The sequence below is a fragment of the Betta splendens genome, chromosome 11, assembly GCF_900634795.4.
Source record: "Betta splendens chromosome 11, fBetSpl5.4, whole genome shotgun sequence".
NCBI classification, from domain to species: domain Eukaryota; kingdom Metazoa; phylum Chordata; class Actinopteri; order Anabantiformes; family Osphronemidae; genus Betta; species Betta splendens.
This window is the reverse complement of record NC_040891.2, coordinates 12,468,883-12,490,538: the sequence shown is the minus strand read 5'-3', so window position 1 is coordinate 12,490,538 and position 21,656 is coordinate 12,468,883. Positions and strand designations below refer to the sequence as shown.

At 52.4% G+C, this 21,656-nt stretch overlaps 1 protein-coding gene and 1 long non-coding RNA gene across 3 annotated transcripts in view; both read left to right on the top strand.

Moving 5' to 3' along the window:
* The window catches only part of LOC129604884 (uncharacterized), a 1,747-nt gene extending 307 nt beyond the window's left edge, over positions 1–1,440 (top strand). Inside the window, exons 1-4 of one of the 2 annotated variants that reach the window (XR_008696188.1) lie at positions 1–695; positions 791–904; positions 1,013–1,099; positions 1,197–1,440. The exon at positions 1–695 is cut by the window's left edge and continues 307 nt beyond it. This is a non-coding gene — a long non-coding RNA (uncharacterized LOC129604884). Of the gene's footprint in view, positions 696–790; positions 905–1,012 lie in introns of both variants that reach the window. The other variant, XR_008696187.1, reaches the window with a different exon arrangement.
* An 8,220-nt stretch (positions 1,441–9,660) lies between these two features.
* Positions 9,661–21,656, top strand: part of ext1b (exostosin glycosyltransferase 1b) — a 65,855-nt gene continuing 53,859 nt past the window's right edge. Inside the window, exon 1 of the mRNA XM_029167546.3 lies at positions 9,661–11,511. Within this exon, the coding sequence (XP_029023379.1) occupies positions 10,562–11,511 (950 nt within the window). The 5' untranslated portion in view covers positions 9,661–10,561. The remainder of the gene's footprint in view (positions 11,512–21,656) is intronic.

The following is a 21,656-nucleotide window of genomic DNA, read 5'->3' as shown; positions in this document are numbered from 1 at the left end:
CGTTCCCAAACGTGAAGCTGCGCATTCACGACGCGAGGTTCTGATGAGCTCCCGCTGTAAAAACGCGCTCTGCATGACGTGGTTAAAGCGCTTTTGCATTGAGCTTTTGTGCGTCGGAGCAGAAGCATCGGTGCCAGTGACAGGAACGGGAATAACGAGTAGCGAGGCTGCGGCGCCGACTCCTGGATCGTTAGATTGGGAGTCGGACGCGGCCGATCTCCGGGGCGACGCCTCGTCTTTTCACCGCCGCATCCTCGTGCCGGCGTTTTGTTCTCGTGCCCTTTGAGCCGCTCGCCTCCGCCCTGCGTCGCCCCCCCTGCTGACATCACTAATGGCCGCGTCAGGGTGCGTCACTGGCTGACGATGGGACGATGGCTGTCAGTTCACTGTGATGGAAGAACGTGTCTCTCATCATATAGTTCATCATATGTTGCATGCATAGGCTCATATGTTGGTCGTGTATCAGTTATATGTATGGGACATGTTTATGGTTGGTTCAGCCCGGCCCTCCCTGGTTCCGGCTCCTTTCTGACTCTCTCTCATCAGCTTCTTTACTGGGAATTTCCACAACGCCGTCAGCGACAGCGACAACTCACCTCAAGAGAAGGGCTGAAAAAGGAACGGCCTCGTTAGAACGCGTGTCAGTGGGACGCGACGGGGGAAACGCAGCAGAGCGTGCGTGAGCACGCACAAATGTGGGTTTGTCGTGATTTCCGTGTCGAAATGAAAAGATGCTGAGAAGAGAATTGCTGTTTCATTAAAGTCTTGTTGACTTCTTGCACGGCTTCAGTCGCAGTAAAAGGAAACACCTGATTCACGGCTTTATGGAACCAGAGTCTCCCTCTCTTCCGCTTCGTCTGTGTCGTCTGTTCTCGATCCTCCGCCAGACATTCAGACCCGACTGGTGAGAGATTTTTTTATTTTTTTGCCCTACTCCCACTCTCTTCATTACTCTGTCCTCCTTTCATCTTTCCTTATTCTGTTGTTTCTCTGCCTCATTCTCACTCCTCAGGTTACAGCTGCCACTCTGATAGAATCTAACACCACACGCTGTGGATGAGTCCAGGCCTCCCATGGGTTCATGTCCAACCGAGGACGGGTGATTTACCTCAGAGTCATCCTGTAGTTTTATTCTTACAGTCCACATCAGACCTAAAGTTGTTGAGACTTATATGTAATTGTGTCTACATTTCTAGACTTTGCTGAACCTGCTGTTTCTGCATCCGGCCCTGCTTTCGCTTTGCTTCCATCTCACCTTGTTCCATGTCAAGGTCTAATCTTCACTAATTTGAAGGCTTGTTTTTAGTCAATACTAAAGTCAGTTCGAATCATTGTAAATGCATTTTGAATTGCTGTGTTGATCAAAGAGACAATTTTGCAGATCTGAGTGTACAAACCCATAATTTATGGTTTGAAGTGCGGAGGCTGTCAGGCTGTCAGCGCGTGGCTCCTTTGAATGGAAGTGGATGCCTGGAACAGGATTTGTTTTAACTTGGCCTGTTTGGCAAACACATCACACTTACGTAAGCGCTAATGGCTCCAACGTGTGCACGTTCCCTGTAACGTGGGCTATTGTTCAGCACCGCGTCGCGTTCGCTGGACGCCCGGCCCGTTTACGAGCCCATAAGACTGCTTTCCGCTTCCTCTGCGCTCCGACGTCGTTGGATTTGAGACCCGCGTGTGTCCTGTACATGCTGATGCCAGCTCGTCTTAGCAGGAAGTCTGACTATTGAAGCGTGTGTGCGTCTGAGTCAAACCAGCCACCGTCAGACGCGTTTCATAAAGCATATGGTTTGTCATACGTGGAAACCAATGAAGGCAATATGTGACAGTGTGTGAATATAAAGCATCTAATCAGCTTCACAACATGAGCATTAGCATGAATCTGTGTGACAGATGAGTCCTGAAGAAGAGGTTCACCTTCAGAGCTGCGTTTGGTGCTGGGACCTGTTCTGGTGCTTCACTCTCGGGCCGCTGCACCAGCGCACAAGGTACTAATCAGCTCCGGCCTCGTGGAGATGGATGCTGATGCCATTGCACCATCCACCACCTGGTGAACATCTGGGAGAAGACGGGGGCTCCGGAGCAGCAGCTTTGGTTTGGTTTTTCGTGAGAAAAAGTGAAGCTTAGAAAGTTTTTTCCGAGTCGTGTTAAAACGGAGCGTAAAATCATTTTTGAGGAAGGAATAAAGGAATAAGGCATAAAGAAACTTGATGACTTGGGTAAATGAATGATGAACTGAAACTTAGTCACGTTATTGTGTAATTTTGGAAAACCTGCTGAGACACCGATACTGAGGATTTTCCTGGGAAGCCGATCCCACGTTAACAAGTAGTATTACATATTCTTTTCAACTAATATATTTAAGAACCTGTTCCATGATGTGGCACGCGGCGTGTTGTGACAGGCCCCTTCACCCGGCCTCGCTGTGCGCCTTGAATCTGTTAATGTCGCTAATGGAGGACTCGCTCCGTCAACATTGTGACCAACGCTGCCCTCCGGAATCAGACCTGGGCCATAAAACGGCGGCGGTCCCGGAACCCTGCTGGGCCGCGGCCCATTCCCGGCCCTGCAGACGTGTGACGGGTGGCGTGTGGGGGTTCTGTGATGGCAGCGAATGGAAAATGCTGTTCCGGGCGAAGTGGCATTAATGCGGACGTGTCACTGCATTCACTCACACTCTGAGGCCGGCTAACGAGGAACTCCCTAACTGTTGAACAGCAGTGCAAACAGATTTCATCGGACTTGATTTGCAGGTCTCCGGCTCCAGAATTCCCCGCTCCCTCCCTCGTTTCCCACGTTTTCGCACTCTCGTCTTTCTTCTCGCCACACCTCATTCGCTTTCGCTCTCGTCCCTATCTCTCCTCCGCCATCTAAACAAATTAGGGAGCAAATGAGGGGGGAGGAGTGATATGGGTGATGAGGCATGCCAGCATGTCAACATATGACGAGCGGCACAGATGGGGGGAGAGAGGGAGAGAGAGCGGGAATGTGGTGGAAATGTATTCCCTAAAAACCGAGACTTGAAAAGTAATGATTAATGAGGCCAGATGTTAAGTTTCTTTTAGCATGAATCACTGCATTCCCCATGACGAAGCAAAAACGACCCCCGATTCCCCAAAACACACACGCAGCAGGCAAATTGCCTCCCAGACTGGGGACAATGGAGACGAACCCAGCGCTTTTCAGCCTTGAGCAACGTTTCCTGTGCCGGGTCAGGACGGAACATCCACTAAACGCTCCGGGCTTTTTGTTGCCCGCTGACATCACTCTATCTGAAAAAAACATGGCCACTTAAACAGACGCACTCAGGCTGAGGCACTTGGAGCGCCTGTTCGCCCGCCCAAGCTAATTACGGCATCTGGGCAATCAAATGTGTATGAATCCTCATGTGCGCCTCGGCGGCGACGCGGGAACACGGGCCTTTAACCGATCGATGCCCGCGAGCCGCCAGTGTCAGCCTGACATTCTTCAACAAATCAGCCTCTGAGTGGAAGAGAAAGGACAAGAACACGGGCTTTGCTCCAAACCGGTGTCTTAAAATCATCATTTGGTTTTAAAGGTGGATCTTTTCAGCCTAATTGGTGACTTTTGGATTTGTTTCTCCCACATGATTGGGGCTCATCGTCCGTTTGTCAAACTCCTTTTTTGCTGCGTCAGCACCGGCTCCTCTGCTAATAGCGCGTGAGTAAAGCGGGTCGGCCGTAAAACGCCGGCTGAAAGTGTTGTTAACTTCTAATGTCAGACAGCTCGTTTCAGACCCTGAGTGGAACTCGTCCGACTCCGACCTCCAGCAGTAATAAAACATAAGAGGGCCTAATGCACACAGCCTGGAGGCAGTGGAGCCCATCCATAATTAACCCCGTGGAGCCCAGGCAGCAGTCACAACATGTACTCACACGTCACTGCAACCCATTTTCTGCAACGTCGTCTCCGCCGACAACGCGTCACCCACATCTGTTGTTCCCTCCACGAGTACGGGGGGAGGGGGAGGGTGGGGGGGGGGGGGGGGGGTCGCGATCAGCAGCTCTCGTTCTCAGCTAAAATCAAAGGATATTGTCTCGGGTGGAGGTGCCGATCAGCGGGTCAGAAGGAGGGAGTCGGACACAAACGAGGACCAGGAACGAGGAGAGGAGCAAACGGTTCTAATAATAAAGCTGCATGTGAACAGAACCGAGGCCCAGCTCCAGCTGGATCAGAACCAGAGTCAGGGAGAAGCTTCAGCTCCTTAGTCGTGTCTCTGAGCTGCTGATGTCCTGCTGTCGCAACGCTGACGGCTACGACAGCAGCCGGAGGCAGCGAGGACAGAGGTCGGCGCGGTGAAATCTGGGTCAGAGTTCAAAGGAGTTGGAACATTAGCATTCACACGCGCCCCTCAAACGACTGGTCCAAACGGAGCGGCGCCGCCAAACACGGGTTCTGGCTCCGTCGCTGGGATTACATGGGTCCATTTATCAATCCGTGTGAGTGCGGCGCGCGTGGGTAATTGTAAATTTAGTGGATTACTGTGTAGCATCGTCCCTGGGGGGAACTGCAAAGTCTCTGAATGGATGCAAAACCCCATCACCGCGCAGCCCGCAGGTCCCACGGCAGCGCCGGCGCTTTCTGAGGCCACGGGAGCAGCGTGAGCTCCTTTGAGTGACGCTGATTTAATATCAGCGCCGTGGATTTAATGATACTGGCGCTCATTACGTCGCGGCTCCCTGCAGTGAGGCCCATGTTTCAAGTGATTGGCGCGTTGAGCCACAAGTAGGTGTTTGAGCCTGGAGGAATATTTTCATCGCGGTTTTGTTTTTCGGCGCCGACTCGGAACGGCGCGCGTGTAAAGTTGCTCTTTCGCGGCTTTGCGTGAGACAGAGGATGCAACGCGCCGGCTTCAGTGGCTCCAAATCCCCCAAATCAAAATCCACCTCGACTCGTTCGTGGCGGAATACAAATGAGGGAGCCGTGGCGGGGATTTCTGTTTTAATGAGGACAAAAACCTATCACCACATCTAACCTGCAACGCTCCATTTGCCGCTGCTGCCAGCCGGCGCCTCCCGAAGGATTCCGGGGTTAAAACTGTGGCGTTTCAGCGCAGTTTGCTCAGGGCCCTGGCAACAAACGACGGCCTCCCTCCCACACCCAGAACATTTAAACCCGGCTCAGTTTGCCCAAAGCAATCTGGGGCCCGGGAGTCGAAAGGTCACTTTAAATAAATAAAGAACGGGGAGATCACTGGGCCTCCCACACGCGGAGAGAGCAGCACTTTGAGAGGATAGCCAAGGCTACAGCATTTAGCATTCAGTAGCCTGGAGCAATGCATGAGGCTGGCAGTCGGAGAACACAGAGTCCAAGTCCGCACTGACTCCCACTCACTTGCCACTGCTGCATCAGTCACAGGCTGCTCCAGCTCCAGCGCCGGCCTGTTTGTCACCGCGCTGCAACGAGGAGAGACAACTACGCGGGACTGACGCCGCCTCCGGTTGGGCACGTCGGCCACTGTCCAGACCGGCTCATTACAGCATCATTATATGTCCAACTTTTACCCTGGCTAAGTTTGCAGGGGCAGCACTGGGAAACAGCTTTACGAGTCGGGTGAGAAAAAAAAATAGCAGAAGGATGCTTGAGAATCTTTATGTTGTTTTCCGTATCCTCCAAATAAAAGCAGCGCTGCAGCGACAGGAGGTCTCACACTCCCTGTGAGACCGTGCCGACGGCATCACACGCTGCATCAAGGAAGCCCCGTTCCCAGGTTATGAGAGTCAGCCTCTAAAGAGTAAACTCAACGGGAGCGCTTGTGTGCTGCGTGGACACAGACACACACCGAGCATGCTGCTGACGCGCGCACGCACACACACACACACACACACACACACACACACACACACACACGCACACACACACACACACAACACACCCACACCAAACACACACACACACACACACACACACACACACACACACACACACACCGAGCATGCTGCAGACACACACACACACACACACACACACACACATGCTGCAGACGCACACACAAACACACACACACACACACACCGAGCATGCTGCAGACACACACACACACCGAGCATGCTGCAGACACACACACACACACACACACACACACACACAAACACACACACACACACACACACCGAGCATGCTGCAGACACACACACACACACACACACACACCGAGCATGCTGCAGACACACACACACACACACACACACACACACACACACACACACCGAGCATGCTGCAGACACACACACACACACACACACACCGAGCATGCTGCAGACACACACACACCGAGCATGCTGCAGACGCACACACACACACACACACACACACAGAGACACATACACACACTGAGCATGCTGCAGACGCACACACACACACACACACACACACACCGAGCATGCTGCAGACACACACACACACACACACACACACAAACACACACACACACACACACACAGCATGCTGCAGACACACACACACACACACACACACACACACACACACACACACACACACACACACACCGAGCATGCTGCAGACACACACACACACGCTCACACACCCCTTTGTGGCTGCAGGAGACAACCTTGTTACATCATCCACAGGGAGTTTATCAGCGACTGATCAGCAGCAGCCTGAAGACTCTCAAAGGCTGTTTTGTCTTCCTCTTGCCTGAAACTCCCTGAACCCAAAGATTAGCTTACAGTCCTGCGTATTTGTTTACCGCGGCCTGAATTTGCAAGTGTTTATGGAGGCTGCGCGTTGTCACAGAGGGGAAGTACTTTACACACAGTTCACCAGCACCGTTGTAGTTACAGTAAGTACACAGGTCATTTCAGCAAGTCCCTCAATCTAAATGAGGCTATAATTGCTTTCTTCCTGCTCTCTGATCCAGACACGCTGTTGGTTAGATTCAGGGAAGAATCATGGCTTGAGTACAAATAACTTTTATCACCATGGTCACAATAATAAACACGAGTTTAAGGTGGTGGAGAGATCATGAATAAAACAATGTTCCCTATCGATCTGAAACAAGAAACAAACTGCGGTTGCTGTGTTATATTGCCGTGTTTTGGCAGCCTATCGATCAGGCGGCCTCACCCCGCGGGTTTTGATCTACAGCATCACCTGACTTCCTCCTGTGCCCCCATCATAATTAGCACAGTGGCTAAATGGTGCAGATCAATGGCACATAACGGCGGCAGCTGATGAACCAGTGCAGCGGAGGGTGAGGTGAGGACAGTCTCCATCGTCCCTCACTTATTGAGCAACATTTGCTTAAAGTTTATTCAATCAAGTTAATCTCAGATTCTTATTATATTAGATATCAAATATATTTAATATTTGCTTCATGTATCGTTTGATGTAAATATGAACTTATATTTTGCAACAGTATGATTCATTCGAGAATATTTGACAAATATGGAAAAAAAACAAGTACGTCTTGTTAAATGACCCTGTGAAGTTCACGAAGCATGTCATTCATTTCATTGAAGTCAAATTCAGCTTCATGACACTGACGTAGCATTAATATGAGAGAGGCTGCACTGAAGTAAGATATTAATCATCTCCTTCTCATTCACGCAGTGAATTCCTGCACACCGAAGGTCACGTACGATGCCGTCGCTGCATGTGTGCGATGTAACTGAGCTGGCCACGGCGGCCGCCTCATATCACAGACCCAGAATGAAAGAGGCCGGAGTGATTGAAGAGGGGAATTTTGCTGGGATGGAAATATTAGTAGCGTACACAAGAAAGGATGAAGGAGTGGAGTGAGGCGAAGCTGCCTGGAATGACTCCCAGTCCTAACCACTGTCATGCAGAGACCACACAGCTCCTAAATGTTCCAAATCAGTCAGGATACAGAGGATAACCTCCGAGTGCACGGGGCCTTTGACGCTGCAGGCTCCAGCTGGAGCGGCGCCGTCTCCGCGCCTCACCTTCAATTAAGCGAGACGCCTAATGATGTGGACACCCTGCAAAACATTAAAGAGGCACACGCGTTTTTCAGGAGAACCACTCCGCTCAGATTGCACCATTTTCTCTGGGCAACACAATCTCGGTTTCAAGTGTCATTTAGCAACCAGACATTATTCCCGTCAGAGTTGCAAGCAATTAAGAGAAAAGTCCTCCAGGCGTAAACAAAACACGCTTGGCGGTGGAGAGGGAGGCGGCGGTACGTTTGTCACTCGAGCGGCTGCAGAGCAACAAGACGCTGTCCGTGTAAATTCGAGCACGCTAGAATTCGCTGTAGTGGCGCCACATGCAAAGCGCCACTGGCCCAAGCGTTAAGTGGAGAAAGCTTCCCTCACATTGGATTGAGGGCGACCGCGGGGAGAGGAGCAGCCCCCTGGAACAGCACCCAGGCCTCTTCATCAGCAGCATATTCCAGCGATGAGCGCTGGCCAGCCACAGGATCCTGGCTGCCTTCCCAGCCAGCCCCGCTAATTAGTCCCCCTGTTTTGAGCTAATTGGCCGATAAAAAATGAGGACGGCCTCTTCACCCAGCCCGAGTGTTGTGCCACCAAATGGTGGTGGGGAGGATTATGTGGGCTCATGAGGCATGGTGACACTCAGCGAGAACCACTCCTCCGCTATTAATTTCCTTGTCGAGCTGGTCGCCTCTGCGGTGTCACTTTGGTTTGTTAGTGGATGTGAGGAAACTTTAGCTCGAGGTTGACTCGCAACAACTTCTCCATATTAGCCGTCTTTGCCGTTTCCCTGTGTTCGTTTTGGTGCAATTTAACAATGAGATCATTCATGTGAACAGGCGACAGCGATGTCGCAACACGTTACAGGGAAGTTACAAAAGGCTTATTTTAATTTGAAGGCTTTTGAATTCATTTGGGCTTGAGTTTTGTGATTCTGATTTCCTGTGAAAAACTGTTTCATTATATAGAAAAATCTGAATACTCAGCCTATTAACAATAAGCTCTGAAGAATATAAAAAACACAAGCAGCTGTAGTGCATGTTGTTTTGTAGCATTTATATTTTATTTTAAATAGTAAATTTGCAGCAAAATTTTATGCAGCTTTTACTGAGTTTGGGTTTCATTTTAACACTTGTACATGCTCCATATGTCATCAGAAGAACACTTTTTTTAGGTTTTTATTTCTAACTACTCAGATTCAGACTGTTTATCCTTCAGTCACATAAGGCATTGTTCCAACTAGTTAAAATGGGATTAACAAGTCTGATCAATATGATCTAAATTAGGCCATTTAGTGTAATAATAATAAATATTTTCATTTCATGTCATTTTTTTAGTTTCTTCCACATGACCATTATTTTGAAAGCAAAACTCTAATTATTGTAATGGGCTGCTTTTATTTAGATTTAAGCAACACAACACAATCCTTCTTCTTGCACTGAGGTTCTGGCTGGTAAATGCAGCGGGTCTGTGTGTGTGAGTGTGCGCCTTCAGTAAAGCACTCAGCCTGAATAGGACTATCACAACACAATTTCCCCGTGTCAGTCTTTCGCTGCTGAGGGTACTTTGCTCTCTGGCAGGTCTCCAAACTTCTATAGGCTTCCAATTAGATAATTTGCACATGCGGACGGCTCCGGTTATGAATGGGTGCATTCCCCTAAGTCCCGCCTCTTCCGCTCCCGCAAACGGACCAATCACAGGCGGCGGTGGGACGTCGCGTCAGCAGCCGTCGTGTCGGGATTGGAATGTTAGCGACTAACAATTGGAACAACTGAGCACTCGGTAATTGGACGCTAGGATCAAGGAATCTCGTATTTTTAAACATTTCCTCCGCTCTTAACGCGGCCCGAGGTCGGCGTCCGCTCCGCCGGTGTCGACGGGACAACTTCGCCCGCTGCGCGGCTCCCCTGTCGATGAGGTTGTATTTAATACGCGGGCAGCTTGTAATGAAATAAGGAGAGAAATGCAGGGATTCGTCAGGTTACAGTTGTAGCCCGCCGCTCGAACTGCCTCGATCTGCGCTGCGACGCGGCGCCGCTTCGCCCCGCGCGGGACCATGGAGCGGTAGAGGAGCGACGCGGAGACGGGACGGAATCACCCGACGCCGCCGGAGCCGCGCGAGCCCGTGTGTCGGCGAGCTGCACGTCCGCGCCGGGCTGTACCTCCGCGTCTGGGGGAGCCTCGGGGACCCCCGCCGCTCTCGCGCTCCGTCCGCGCGCCCGTTCGGGGGACGAGAGTTTCCCGGGCGGCTTCTCGGACAGGTCCGCGCGCGAGCCGCCGCGCGCCGCCGGGCTGAATGAGGCTGGCGACCGGCGCACGGAGACAGAGCCGCTGCGCGTGATCGCGTCCGACGGGGTCCGGGCAGAGGTGCACCCCAAGCCCCGCTGAAGGCTCCGCGACATGGTGATACTCCACCGACGAGGGGGACGGGGACGACGCTTGTAAACTCGCCCACATGCACTGGATCAATTGCCGGACTTGGGAACCACATACGCTGAAGGGGGGTCGGGGATCCTTGGAGGCAGACGGAGGATGGAGCGGTGTAGCCGGGGCTGGTGAGAGCCTCACTTCGGGCTACTTTACATTTCTTATTCCTACACAAGTCGCTGTTCCCCGGACACATGCAGGCCAAAAAACGCTACCTGATCCTGCTCTCCGCCGGCGCGTGTCTCGTGCTCCTCTTCTCCCTCGGGGGCGTCCAGCTTCCGGCGGCGAGCCGGAGCCGGAGCCGGCACGACCGCAGCCGCAGCGGGCACCGGCCCGACCAGCCCTGGCCGCACTTCTCGGACCCGTTACACCCGTTCGCGTCGTGGGACCAGGCGGACACCGAGGAGTACAACGTGCACATGTCTCCGAGGCAGAAGAGGGACGTCCACGCGAGTGTTTACAGGGGCAAACGGTGCCGAATGGATTCGTGCTTTGATTTCTCTCCGTGTCAGAAGAACGGATTCAAAGTTTACGTGTACCCGCAGCAGAAGGGGGAGAAGATCTCCGAGAGTTACCAGAACATTTTATCCACCATTGAGGGCTCCAGGTTTTACACGTCGGACCCCGGACAGGCGTGCCTGTTCGTCCTGAGCCTGGACACGCTGGACCGGGACCAGCTGTCCCCGCAATACGTCCACAACCTGAAGACCAAGGTCCAGAACCTGCCTCTGTGGAACGACGGCAGGAACCACCTCATATTCAACTTGTACTCCGGGACGTGGCCGGATTACACGGAGGACCTGGGCTTCGACATCGGCCAGGCGATGCTGGCCAAAGCCAGCATCAGCACCGAGAACTTCCGGCCCAGCTTCGACGTGTCCATCCCGCTGTTCTCCAAGGAGCACCCGCGGACCGGCGGGGAGAGGGGGTTCCTCAAGTACAACTCCATTCCGCCGTTCAGAAAGTACATGCTGGTGTTCAAGGGGAAGCGCTACCTGACCGGCATCGGCTCGGACACCCGGAACGCCTTATACCACGTGCACAACGCGGAGGACGTGGTGCTGCTCACCACCTGCAAGCACGGCAAGGACTGGCAGAAGCACAAGGACGCGCGCTGCGACAGGGACAACGCGGAGTACGACAAGTAAGTCCCGGCGGGGGGGGGGGGGGGGGGGGGCGTTGGGTTCGGATTGATACGCACGGAGTCTGCGCGCGACGAGCCGTCATCCACATCCAGCGTGAGCGCCCGGAGCGCAGGGTTCAGGCGTGCGCGTGCGCGTGTTGTTCGTTGCTGTTGGAGCTAGGGTAAAACCAGCAAAAGCCTCCGGGTTTGTCAGCGTGCTGGACCCGAGGTCCGGTTCAGGCTCGGGGTTGAAATCCACATAGAAAATAATGCAAAGAAAAATGAAAGCATACATAATAAGGGAACTATGAGGGTCCTATGTGCTCCTCCTCGTGCATGAACTGAAGGATCTCCAGCCAGTCTATTAGCTCCCTGGACACCATCGCTGCACCCCCCCTCCCCCCTCCTCCCTCCCTCCCCCCTCTGAAGGAATTCACCACCACCTTCCAGCTCCGCTTCACAGGAGCCTCTGCAAAGACGTGTTTATTTGCACCCTGTACTTAGTGCAAATTAAGTGAAAGTAGACAAGTTTTGAGTGTAAGATTAGGCCCGGTGTCACACTGACCCTGATAAGACAGAACCCGTGGGGAGTAGTTTATGTAGGCTGTGGTGTGTAGCGATTTATAAAGCAAATAAAAACGTCATAATGGGTTAATTATTGCCTTAATTTGCAGGAGCCGGTGCCATCGTAGCCACTTAACCCCCAGGGACGGGATGATTACCTCCAATTTAGTAGGTTGTAGTTTTGTCAAAGTGGTGATTAATTATCCAGCAACATGAGGATCCGCAGCTGTATGTGAATGTTGGGTATGTTTGAGTATAGGCGGTGGCGCCGCGTGATGTTTACATAGCTGGGTTGTGTAGTGAAGTCAGCGGTCAGGTTGACGTGTGCGTGTGTGCGTGCGTGCGTGTTTGCGTGAACAGACGATCATTTCAAAGGGGGGTGTGACGGAGCTGCGTCTCTCCTTGAACTTGAGCTGAACCCGACGACCTCCAGCTCCTCACACGCAGACTGTTAACGCCAAAAACTCCTAGCAAAACTTCGCAAGCATGCACTTGTCTCCTCGTTCGCCCCCCCCTCACTCTCTCTCTCTCTCTCTCTCTCGCTCGCCCGGTGCCTCGGGCTCGGTGTCACCTGCAGGGATCTATCATTCATTATCTGACATTCCAGTCTGTGGACCCACCTCTGCTCCCCGGCGGACCGGGCCTCCTGTTCCCAGAGGTGCCTCTGTCTCTGGGCCTTCGCGGGACCGTGATCCGCTAATTTCAGTTAGTTATGGAAACTGGAGCGTTCACTGAGTGTTTTTTTCTACTACCTAACTACAATGTGTTTAGTTTAGCCTGGGCTTTTTTCTGCTTGTTGCTCCAGACTTGAAATGGATTTTGCTGGTTAAATACGGTTAAAAGCTTGTCCCCCCCCCCCCTTTATGATTTATGAACTAGTTTAGATTTAATCAAAGTGATGCTTTTCATCCTAATCGTATTTAAAACCCCTCCGGTGCCACTTTGTGCTCTGCAGAAGCCCTGACGTGGCTCCCTCAGGTACGCGGCTCTCACGTGCAGCCTTCTGGCCGCTCTGAGGGGGGGGGGGGGTGCAGGCGCTGCCTCTCCTTTCGGGGGACGCTGCGGTGCCGACTCAAGAATGCTCCCGCGTGTCGGAGCAGCTGTTGGCGCTCGGGGAGGGAACGCTGCCAAGGCGGCCGGCTGGCTGCACAGCGCCTGTACCTGGGTGCTGCTTGAGCGCAGCTTATGGCAGCGGGGAGGAGCGGATGCAGTAAATCCCAGACTGGAGTCGCTGGCGATCAATAAGCCCCCGCCCACCAGCCACATGTATATTTATACGCACTGCGGTGGCCGGCGCTGCGTTCCGGGCTCATCTTTGCCTCCTGACCTTTGACCCCCCGCTGCTTCCCGGGGCAGCACCACACAGGCAGACTTGGAGGCTGAGCTTTTGGTACCTGAACCGGCTCCAGCCAACACAGACACACACACACACACACACACACCCTGATCTGACACACATGCTCCACGCTCTGCCCATTTATTCAATTGATTTTCTTAGCTGCAGTAGCTTTCAATTGGAGTCACTCTGGTCCACTTCCATGGCCAAGCACTGATGAAAGGACCCATTCAGTGCGACATTATCCACTGAGTTTTCAGGGCTGCTGACAATGATCCTGGGAGAGGGACAGTGAAAGCCTATTATGGGCTCACCAATTGGAAATTTTCACGAGGTGGGATGCTTTCGGTGGCCGGAGCAGCTTTAAAGGCATACGCCAACCTGGAAACGTGCTACGCGTTGTTTACGCCTCTGCAGATGCCGTCGCGTGAAATCGGCGTCTTCTTTATTAACAGGAAGTGTCGCTTTGCGGGTCTGCCCCTCCGCTGCCTTCATATATGTACAGTAGCCCAACATTAAAGCCGCCGCGTGGCTGCTGTAAGTGCTCCTGGCTCCGCCGGCACGCTGATTATCCAGCAGAAGTGAAATGTACAGTCGCATCTAATGGCACAAGTCAATTGCTTAAAGTATATCATTATCAGCGCTGAGTGTTCCATTAAAGTTCAATGGCACACGTTCCTTTTATTTGCTCTTTGTTAAGCCGTTCTCCGGCTAACGGCGGCGTCATCATCCCCCCATTTAATACTTAACTAGCTTTGTTGCTGCCTATCGACTTTGTACTTTAGCTACTTCACTGGCGGCTGCCGTTCAAGGTCACCCCCGGGACCGAGCGAGAGGGAGGGAGGCGAATGGGGGAGGTTTGAAGAATTAGAAAGTCGAGAAGAGATACGGAAAATATTTGTGTGTTTGCACATGCGAGGAGGAGGAAGATGAAGGGCAAGTGGGTGTGAGATGGAGCGATAATGTCCTGTACGCGTTGGGATGAGAGGAATGAAGCCTCCACAAACCTGGGAGTGTGCTGGGATTTTTCCCATTAGGAGCCAATGGCGGCGGCGTTTTCATTTCCACAGCCGCGTCGTCGGCACAATTCTTTCTTTCCTCCCGATCGGGCCCGGCTCCCGTCATCTGTTTTCCTCCTCCTTCCCCTTTGTTTCCTCTGGCGCTGCTTGTCTAACTTTTCCTCTCCCCTCCCTCTTTTCGTGGAACATGGAAACCCTGATGTGACTCGGCCTTTCCATCCCCCTCATTTTCTCCCATGTTTGACATTTTGTTGACGCGATGCCACGGCTTGAGAGGCAGCAGCTGATCGGGCCCCTCCCTCGTCTCCCCCCGCCTCCCCCTCATCTCGCTAGCACACTGTTGCGAGGGAATGGTTCACTTGAGTGTCGGTGTGGCGTCTGACGGCGTCTCGTGTCGCTAGCTCGCTGTTTGGCAGCAGAGGGTGTCACTCCCCCTTTTGCCATTGTTTGCTTTTCTGTCGTCAGATTAATAAATCATGAATATTTCATGATCGCCTGCTCGCTCTTAGATAAAGTACCAAGCTCGCGATGAAGAATGTTAATGATGAGGAGGATAATTAGTTGGAATGCGGTGCTTCTTAATTAGGACTCTTTGATATTTGGGTGTGTGCGCGTGCGTGCGAGGCAGATTTAAGCCTATAACTACATAAAACCTCTGTTTGTTATTGAATCTTATCGGCACGTGTCCCGGCCCCGTCCCGCTTCCACCGCCTCTGCCTGGCTCTCCGGCCCGTTTCGATGGTTCTGTGCCTGGGCGGAGTAGCGGTGGAGCAGGAGGGAGGCAGAGATGCCCTCGGACAGCGCTTCATCCGCAGCGTTTCCATTTTGTTCCTGGTGATGAACTACAACTTTGCAGTTGTTTGACAACAACTACAAAAATGTCAGTAATGTCAGACAGAACTATTGCATATTAGAAGATGAAGCCGATTTCAGGTGGAGGGTTGGGTTTAACTGCTCAAATCTTTTATCGACTATTAAAACTGTCAGCTATTAATAATCTGTCAGATTTTTGCTCTTCTGCTCATTTCAGCTCTACAGATCTCAGATCTGCTCTAATGTATCCCGGCTTTTAGTTTTTGAGTCTTGACTGCTCATCCGTCCACCCATGTCTTTGTGACTGTGCGTGTGCATCCCCGTATTTGGGTCTTTGTCTCGGCTACACACACACACACACACACACACACACAGGATGGCTGAGGTCAAGGCCCGCTGTCTGTCCCCCTCGCTGAGTGGCGATGCCAAAGCCCCACTCGCTGACCCACATTCATTGAGGGATTACCAGCGCAGCCAAGCCGCCCCTGGCCACGGAGGTGGCGGCGCTGGTCTTGTTGAAGGGGTGGGGTCGAGCGAGGGGGGAAAAGAACGGGGGGGGTCTGTGGATGTGACCTCCACTCTCACAAACACCCGTCAGATGCCAGGGCCCAGACACGGCATGCTCCGTTTCTCAGGCCAGCTTCTGAGGCTGATCAGCTGGGAGGGTTCCCCCAAAATGAAAGTCCATGCAGGTTTTAGCACAGCAGGAGGCATTTGCTCTATTAAAAAGCTGCTCATTTCCATTTTGGAGGTAAATAAATCTGGTCCAAGAGCTTGTTGTGCTCGTGGTAGCAGTAATTGAAGGAGTGAAGCGAAACAAGGCATTTGAATGTATACTTCCCAGCTTTTGCAGGAATTGTTTAAAAGGCATGAATTAATAAGACACGCAGGCGCAGAAAGTTGCGAACCCGCTTCTCTCTGTCGCCTCGCTCGCCTTCTGTCTGTCACTCGTGAAGCTCTCTCATCCCTAACGAGAGCTGATGCAGCGATGCTAAAAAGTTGGTAGCAGAGCGGTAAGTGGGGAGCGGCGGCGGCGCCGGGGAGGCTGTGACAGCGCAGAGCAGAGCGCGAGCCGATTGGGTCGTGGTGAACGCAATTAAAGCGGACAGGTTTGTGACTGGCTGAGGCCAAAGTGATGATCAGGGCAGACACATGATTGGCTTCTCATTAAATCCTCTGCTGAGGAGGCTTGAAAGCGAGATATGGCTGTTGTCTGCAGGCGTGGGGAGCATGACGAGTCCTGAGTCTTTTTTTTTTATCTTTGTGAGGTGAGCTGCTAAAATATTCTCTGCTTTCTCGGCGTTTCGGGGCAAGCTGAGACGGGGCGACGCGGCCCTGAGCTCACATTCCCACGTTCAGCTGCTCGAGTTCTGCTCGTCTTTGCCACGGGGCCTTTTGCCTGTTGGTCTGTCTCTCATCCGTGCCGTGGAGTTCAGGGGCTCGGTCTCCTCCGTCAACCTGCTTCCTCCACCCCCCTGTTGTGTGACTGGGACGGTGAACCAGCTCCACGGCGCCTCCAGGGTGCTGCGGCAGCTCCGCTGGGTAAAGGCGGGGGGTGCGAGGGGGGGCGAGCTCCATTTTATAGCCCTGCAAAACGGCAGCTTTTATGGCAGCGCGCTCCTCCGACGCCTCGCCACCGAGGGTGACGTCAGCGCACACGCGGAGCCCCCTCCTCCTACTTCCCACCACCACGGGAGCGAAAACAAACACTTAACCCTTCTGCTGGTATTCATATTCAAATAGTAATTGGCGACGGGAGGGGAGGGGGCCGAGGTCTGAGTGAGGGCAAAGGAGGAGGGTAATAGCTTAAAAAAGCATTATGTCACTGAAGAATGTGTGCCTGGCTCAGTGTTTAAGGGGCCGCGGCTTTGGGGAGAGAAAGGGGGTTTTGTTGGAGCAGATCTGCCGCCTGGCAGGCCGAGGGAAGGGCTCCTTTCCCCGCGCGCTCAGTTTGACTTCCACTCTCGGGGTGTGAAAGCGGGGCTGCCCCCCGGCGCTCCGAAGGCGCCCCTTTGTGCTGGAGTTGCTCTCCTTCAACGGGGGACGCTGCCTTGTTGACATTATAGCATCTCCCTGCGCTCCGCTCACTATCTCGCTCCCGTAAGCCTCAATTACGGGAGGCCACGTGAGGGACGTCTCCAGCCCGATACGATGAGCTGGGAGTTGTGGGTCCACCTCGATGCTTGTGTGTTTATTCATGACGGGGCCTCCTTTTCACGCGGAGCAGGAGTTCACGCTCCCTGTTTCGGGAGGCGGCGGCGGCCGCTGCTGCTGGTGCTGATGCTGGAGCTTTCCTATCGACGCCCACCCGCCCGTCCGCAGCTTCTTCCTGCCTTTTCATCTCCCAGCACCTCCCAGCTCCGTTTCCCTTCGTCTCGGGCCACGTTGTCGCTCTTTGTGCGTCAGTCACAGCCCGAAAAGCCCCAAAAACACAAACATGTTTTTGCGCTTCTGCAAAGCATCAGGAACAAACCCGTTCTCTCCATTAGCCGAGCACGGACAGTGGAGAGGAGCTGCTCAGCTTTTAGTACATCATGGACAGAAAGTCTATTTCATCTGTGATGCTGCAGTATTGTGCTACTGTTTTACCCCACATGTTTGTTCACCAGCTTAATTCCTCCCGCTGCGTCCTGACAGGTGGCGTCTACACACCTGACATCAAGGCAAACTTAACAGCACAGAGCGCCTGAATGAGGGAGAAGCCAGTGATCCTGTCAGATGAAGGTGGAAGAGAGCAGCGGGAGGACGGGTCGGGGGGGGGGTTCTGATCCGAAGGAGCGGGATCCCGCTTTGCTGAGCAGCTCGCCGGGGTTCGAGGGGTAAATTGAAGTGTTTTATTTCCCCAGAAAGTCGTGACATGACAGCGCTTTGTTTTGGAAGCGTCTACACGTTGTTTGCCTTCGCCGCTCTCTCTCTCTCTCTCTCTCGCTCGCTCGCTGGAGACGGCGTTCTCCAGCTGTCGGCGGTGAGACGGGTAAGGGGAGCGGGATGGAGCGGAGCGATGCGGCGCTGGCAGGGCTGTGGGGCCGAGGTGTGTAACGACAGGCTGCACCATCATTAATGTGACTGATGACTCGGGTTCGAAGCCAGACGTCGGCAGCGGAATTCAAGCCCCGCTTTCGTGCACGTACGTGTGCGGCCTACGCGATTGGAGAAGCGTTAATTAGAGGTTGGAGAGGCTGCAGAATCTCTCACCTCCATATGGACCTTCTGCGTCAGCACTTTCAAAAATGCTAATTGAAACCGGGCAAGTTTCATCACCTCCGAAGTCCAGAAGCTCCGTTTGCTGGCGTTGATGCGAGTCTCGGAGCGCGTTCTGACAGTTTGAGTGTGATTTGTTCCATGTCGAGGCGTTGGGTCAGGTTCTTCAGAGGCTCCTCGGTCTGTGTGTGTGTGTGTGTGTGTGTGTGTGTGTGTGTGTGTGTGTGTGTGTGTGTGTGTGTGTGTGTGTGTGTGTGTGTGTGTGTGTGTGTGTGTGTGTGTGTGTGTGTGTGTGTGTGCGTGTGCGTGTGTGTGCTCCATCTGGAGTATCTGGTGACTTGGGACTGTTTGCTCGCAGCTACATAGCTTTCTATCTATAAACACCCTTATCTTCTGTGGGTTGCAGCGGTTTGTTTTGAATCTTAAAGGACGCACAACCTAATAATAATGTTCATATGATGATTTACTGTTTGCTTGTCAGCTGAAGTCTTTGGTCTGGACAGAGGAGGTTTGTTCTTCGGCCTGAAAACCCCCCTCGCTCTGTAGACGATGAGGCGAGCGACAGAGCCCCAGACAAGTATGTGTTACATTTGCAGACTGAGCGTGTGCGTATGTGCATGCCGGGTGTTCCCTTGAGCAAAGTAGCGCTGATTCAGTCCTGTGTCCTTCATTCCGCTCATTTTTCTTACTTTCCAAAGTGAATGTTTTTTGTTTTTTTTTCTTTAAAGCCTTGGGGCAAGCTTCCTGTCCACACACACACACACACACACACACACACACACACACACACACACACACACACACACACACACACACACACCGTCCTCCCTCCCACATGCGCAGCAGCATCTTGTTTGGCCGAAGCCCAGCACTAACTCTAACTGTGGCCACTCATGTGGAACCCCCAGAAGCTACAAAACATGAATAATGTATAAGCAAGAGGAGCTTTTATTCATGTATTTTTTAACTCTTGGTATTAAGCAGCGTGTCCACACACGGTGGTGCAGCGCCGCTTCCTCACCGTCCTCGTAATCCAGGCGGCCCCTGGACTTCAGCTGTGTTCTCAGCACGCGGCGCGAAGGCGTCTTCCTTTCGAGAGGGAGAAATTTTCAATTGAACTTGATCCAGGATCAGACCTTGACCTTAAAGGCCTGTTTTTTTCTTCTCTTCCTTTTAGCGTGAATGCCGAATGAATTTTCTTGAGTTCACACATTCTGAGGAGCAGAGGAGATTCATTATTCAATAAATTGCATTTAATGTGGAGTATGAAGCGAGACCAAATGAGCCTCAAAGCCGGCGGCATCTCTGGATGCTGATAAGCTTTTTAGAGGACGACACAGGGGAGGTTTTTGGGAACGGGAACAGACGGACTACATCTCCACTAGATGTGTTGCTTTGCATTTCCCAGCTGTCGCATCTTCGGGGACGGCCGAGGCGAGCAGATCTAAGAGCCTTGTCATTACCAAGTTTGCAGTAGCTTCATCATCCCTGCGCTGTTCTATTTTAAATCCCAAATAAAGCCAGTGTATCTCGGGCTACAGGAAAAGCTAAGATCCGCACTTGACTGCTTAAACTCGCATATGTTGATCTGATTAGAGGGTTTCAGTCGGGCCCTTCGCTCGTGTTGATGCTCACGATAAAGAGTCGCTATCGGTGCTCAGATGACTTTCAAGCAGCTCCTCCCAGTTCCATCAGAGTCCGGGCTCTCGACGCCGCCCCCCGAGTGTTCACGAAAAGCCCAGAGACAAGAAAAGGCCATAATCGCATTATTACGCGATGGACGGTGGCTCAGCCAGCTGCAAAAAGCATGTAAGCAGCAGCAGCGTGTGACTCCACGTCGCTCCTTCTGGCCCAGAATCAAAAAGCGGTTCTTTATATACGGAGAACCTTATTACGTTCCGTCCAGTCGCGTCGTGCAGCAAATACAGATCAGACACCTGCGTTTCTGCAGCGCTCATCGCTTTAAAGTCCTGTTGTCTTCGGTGCATCACGCACTTTATCACTTCACATGATGTTAACACAAGATGCACTCCAAAAACTATTACAGTCCTTTTATTGCTATACATATTTTATATGCTGTACTTTCACCTCGTCTGACCTCTATTACATCTAGATTGTGCACTTCTGGCTTTATTGTCCCGTCCTGCTTTTGCCACTTAGTAAAGATTTTCCATTGAGGAGCTTCTTCATGCAGAGTCAGCAATTTAATTGTTGCCCTTTTCCCTAAACCTCCTACACTCTCACTATTTTAGTTTATGCTCAGCTGTATTAGCGTTGCCCTGATAAGACCCTGTGGAGTGTCTACTTCAGCCACGCAGCTGTAGTTAATGATTGTCAGATAACACAACCAAGGTCGTATGTGTCGGCCGTCGCTCTTTATCAGCGGGCTGCTACGTGCATGGATGCAGATGCACCAAACAACCACGGCCGTGGAGACCTGAGACGAGCACATGAATGCGCTTCTCTCCCTCCTGGCGTCACGGAGGTGCCGTGTGTGAATGTGTGGACGTGAGGGAGCGTTTAACTGCAGGTGAAGGTCAGAGGTCAGAGGTCAGGCACAGGCCCCTTTAAGCAGGTGTGTCGGGGTTCGTCGTGGCAACCAAGCTGCTGCCATCTATACAAGGATCCTGGTGCGTTATTTTAATGGATCATTTACCTCCTGCACATAAACCATTTATGAATCAATATGCCATTAAATGGAAACCGTATCAGTGGTGAATAAGAGCACTAATGGGCAGCTCTGTTAATGCCACTGATGCAAGTTAATGCTACAGAAAGAGAAAGTGCCCGATATAATCAAATATAGATTCACGCTTTTTTTAAGCTTTAGTTCCCTTCTTTGGGAAGAAACAGATTCTCTTCTCCTAAACGTTGCAGCTTTTATCTCTAATTCATTTCTGTGAAGCAGACGCACCCTGTGACGGATCCGTCAGTCGCCTGCCGGACGGAGCCAGACGGGCCTTGATGCATCTTAAGCACCTGGTGTCACCGTGTTTGCAACCTTAGCTCTCGCACTCGTTTCTAAAGGTTAAGACACCTGGCGTCATATTTTATCCAGTGGTTTCAGGGACCTGCATCGTGTGACTGAGTTTGAGAGACATGCGACCCAGGCGGTTCCGGTTCCGCGTCCTCTCCAGCCACTGGGCTGCGGGTGCGGTCCGCGTTCCCTGACACGCCTCAATGGATGGGTTTACAGTCGCTCCCTGCACAACAATAGGATGTGGCTGCTGGCA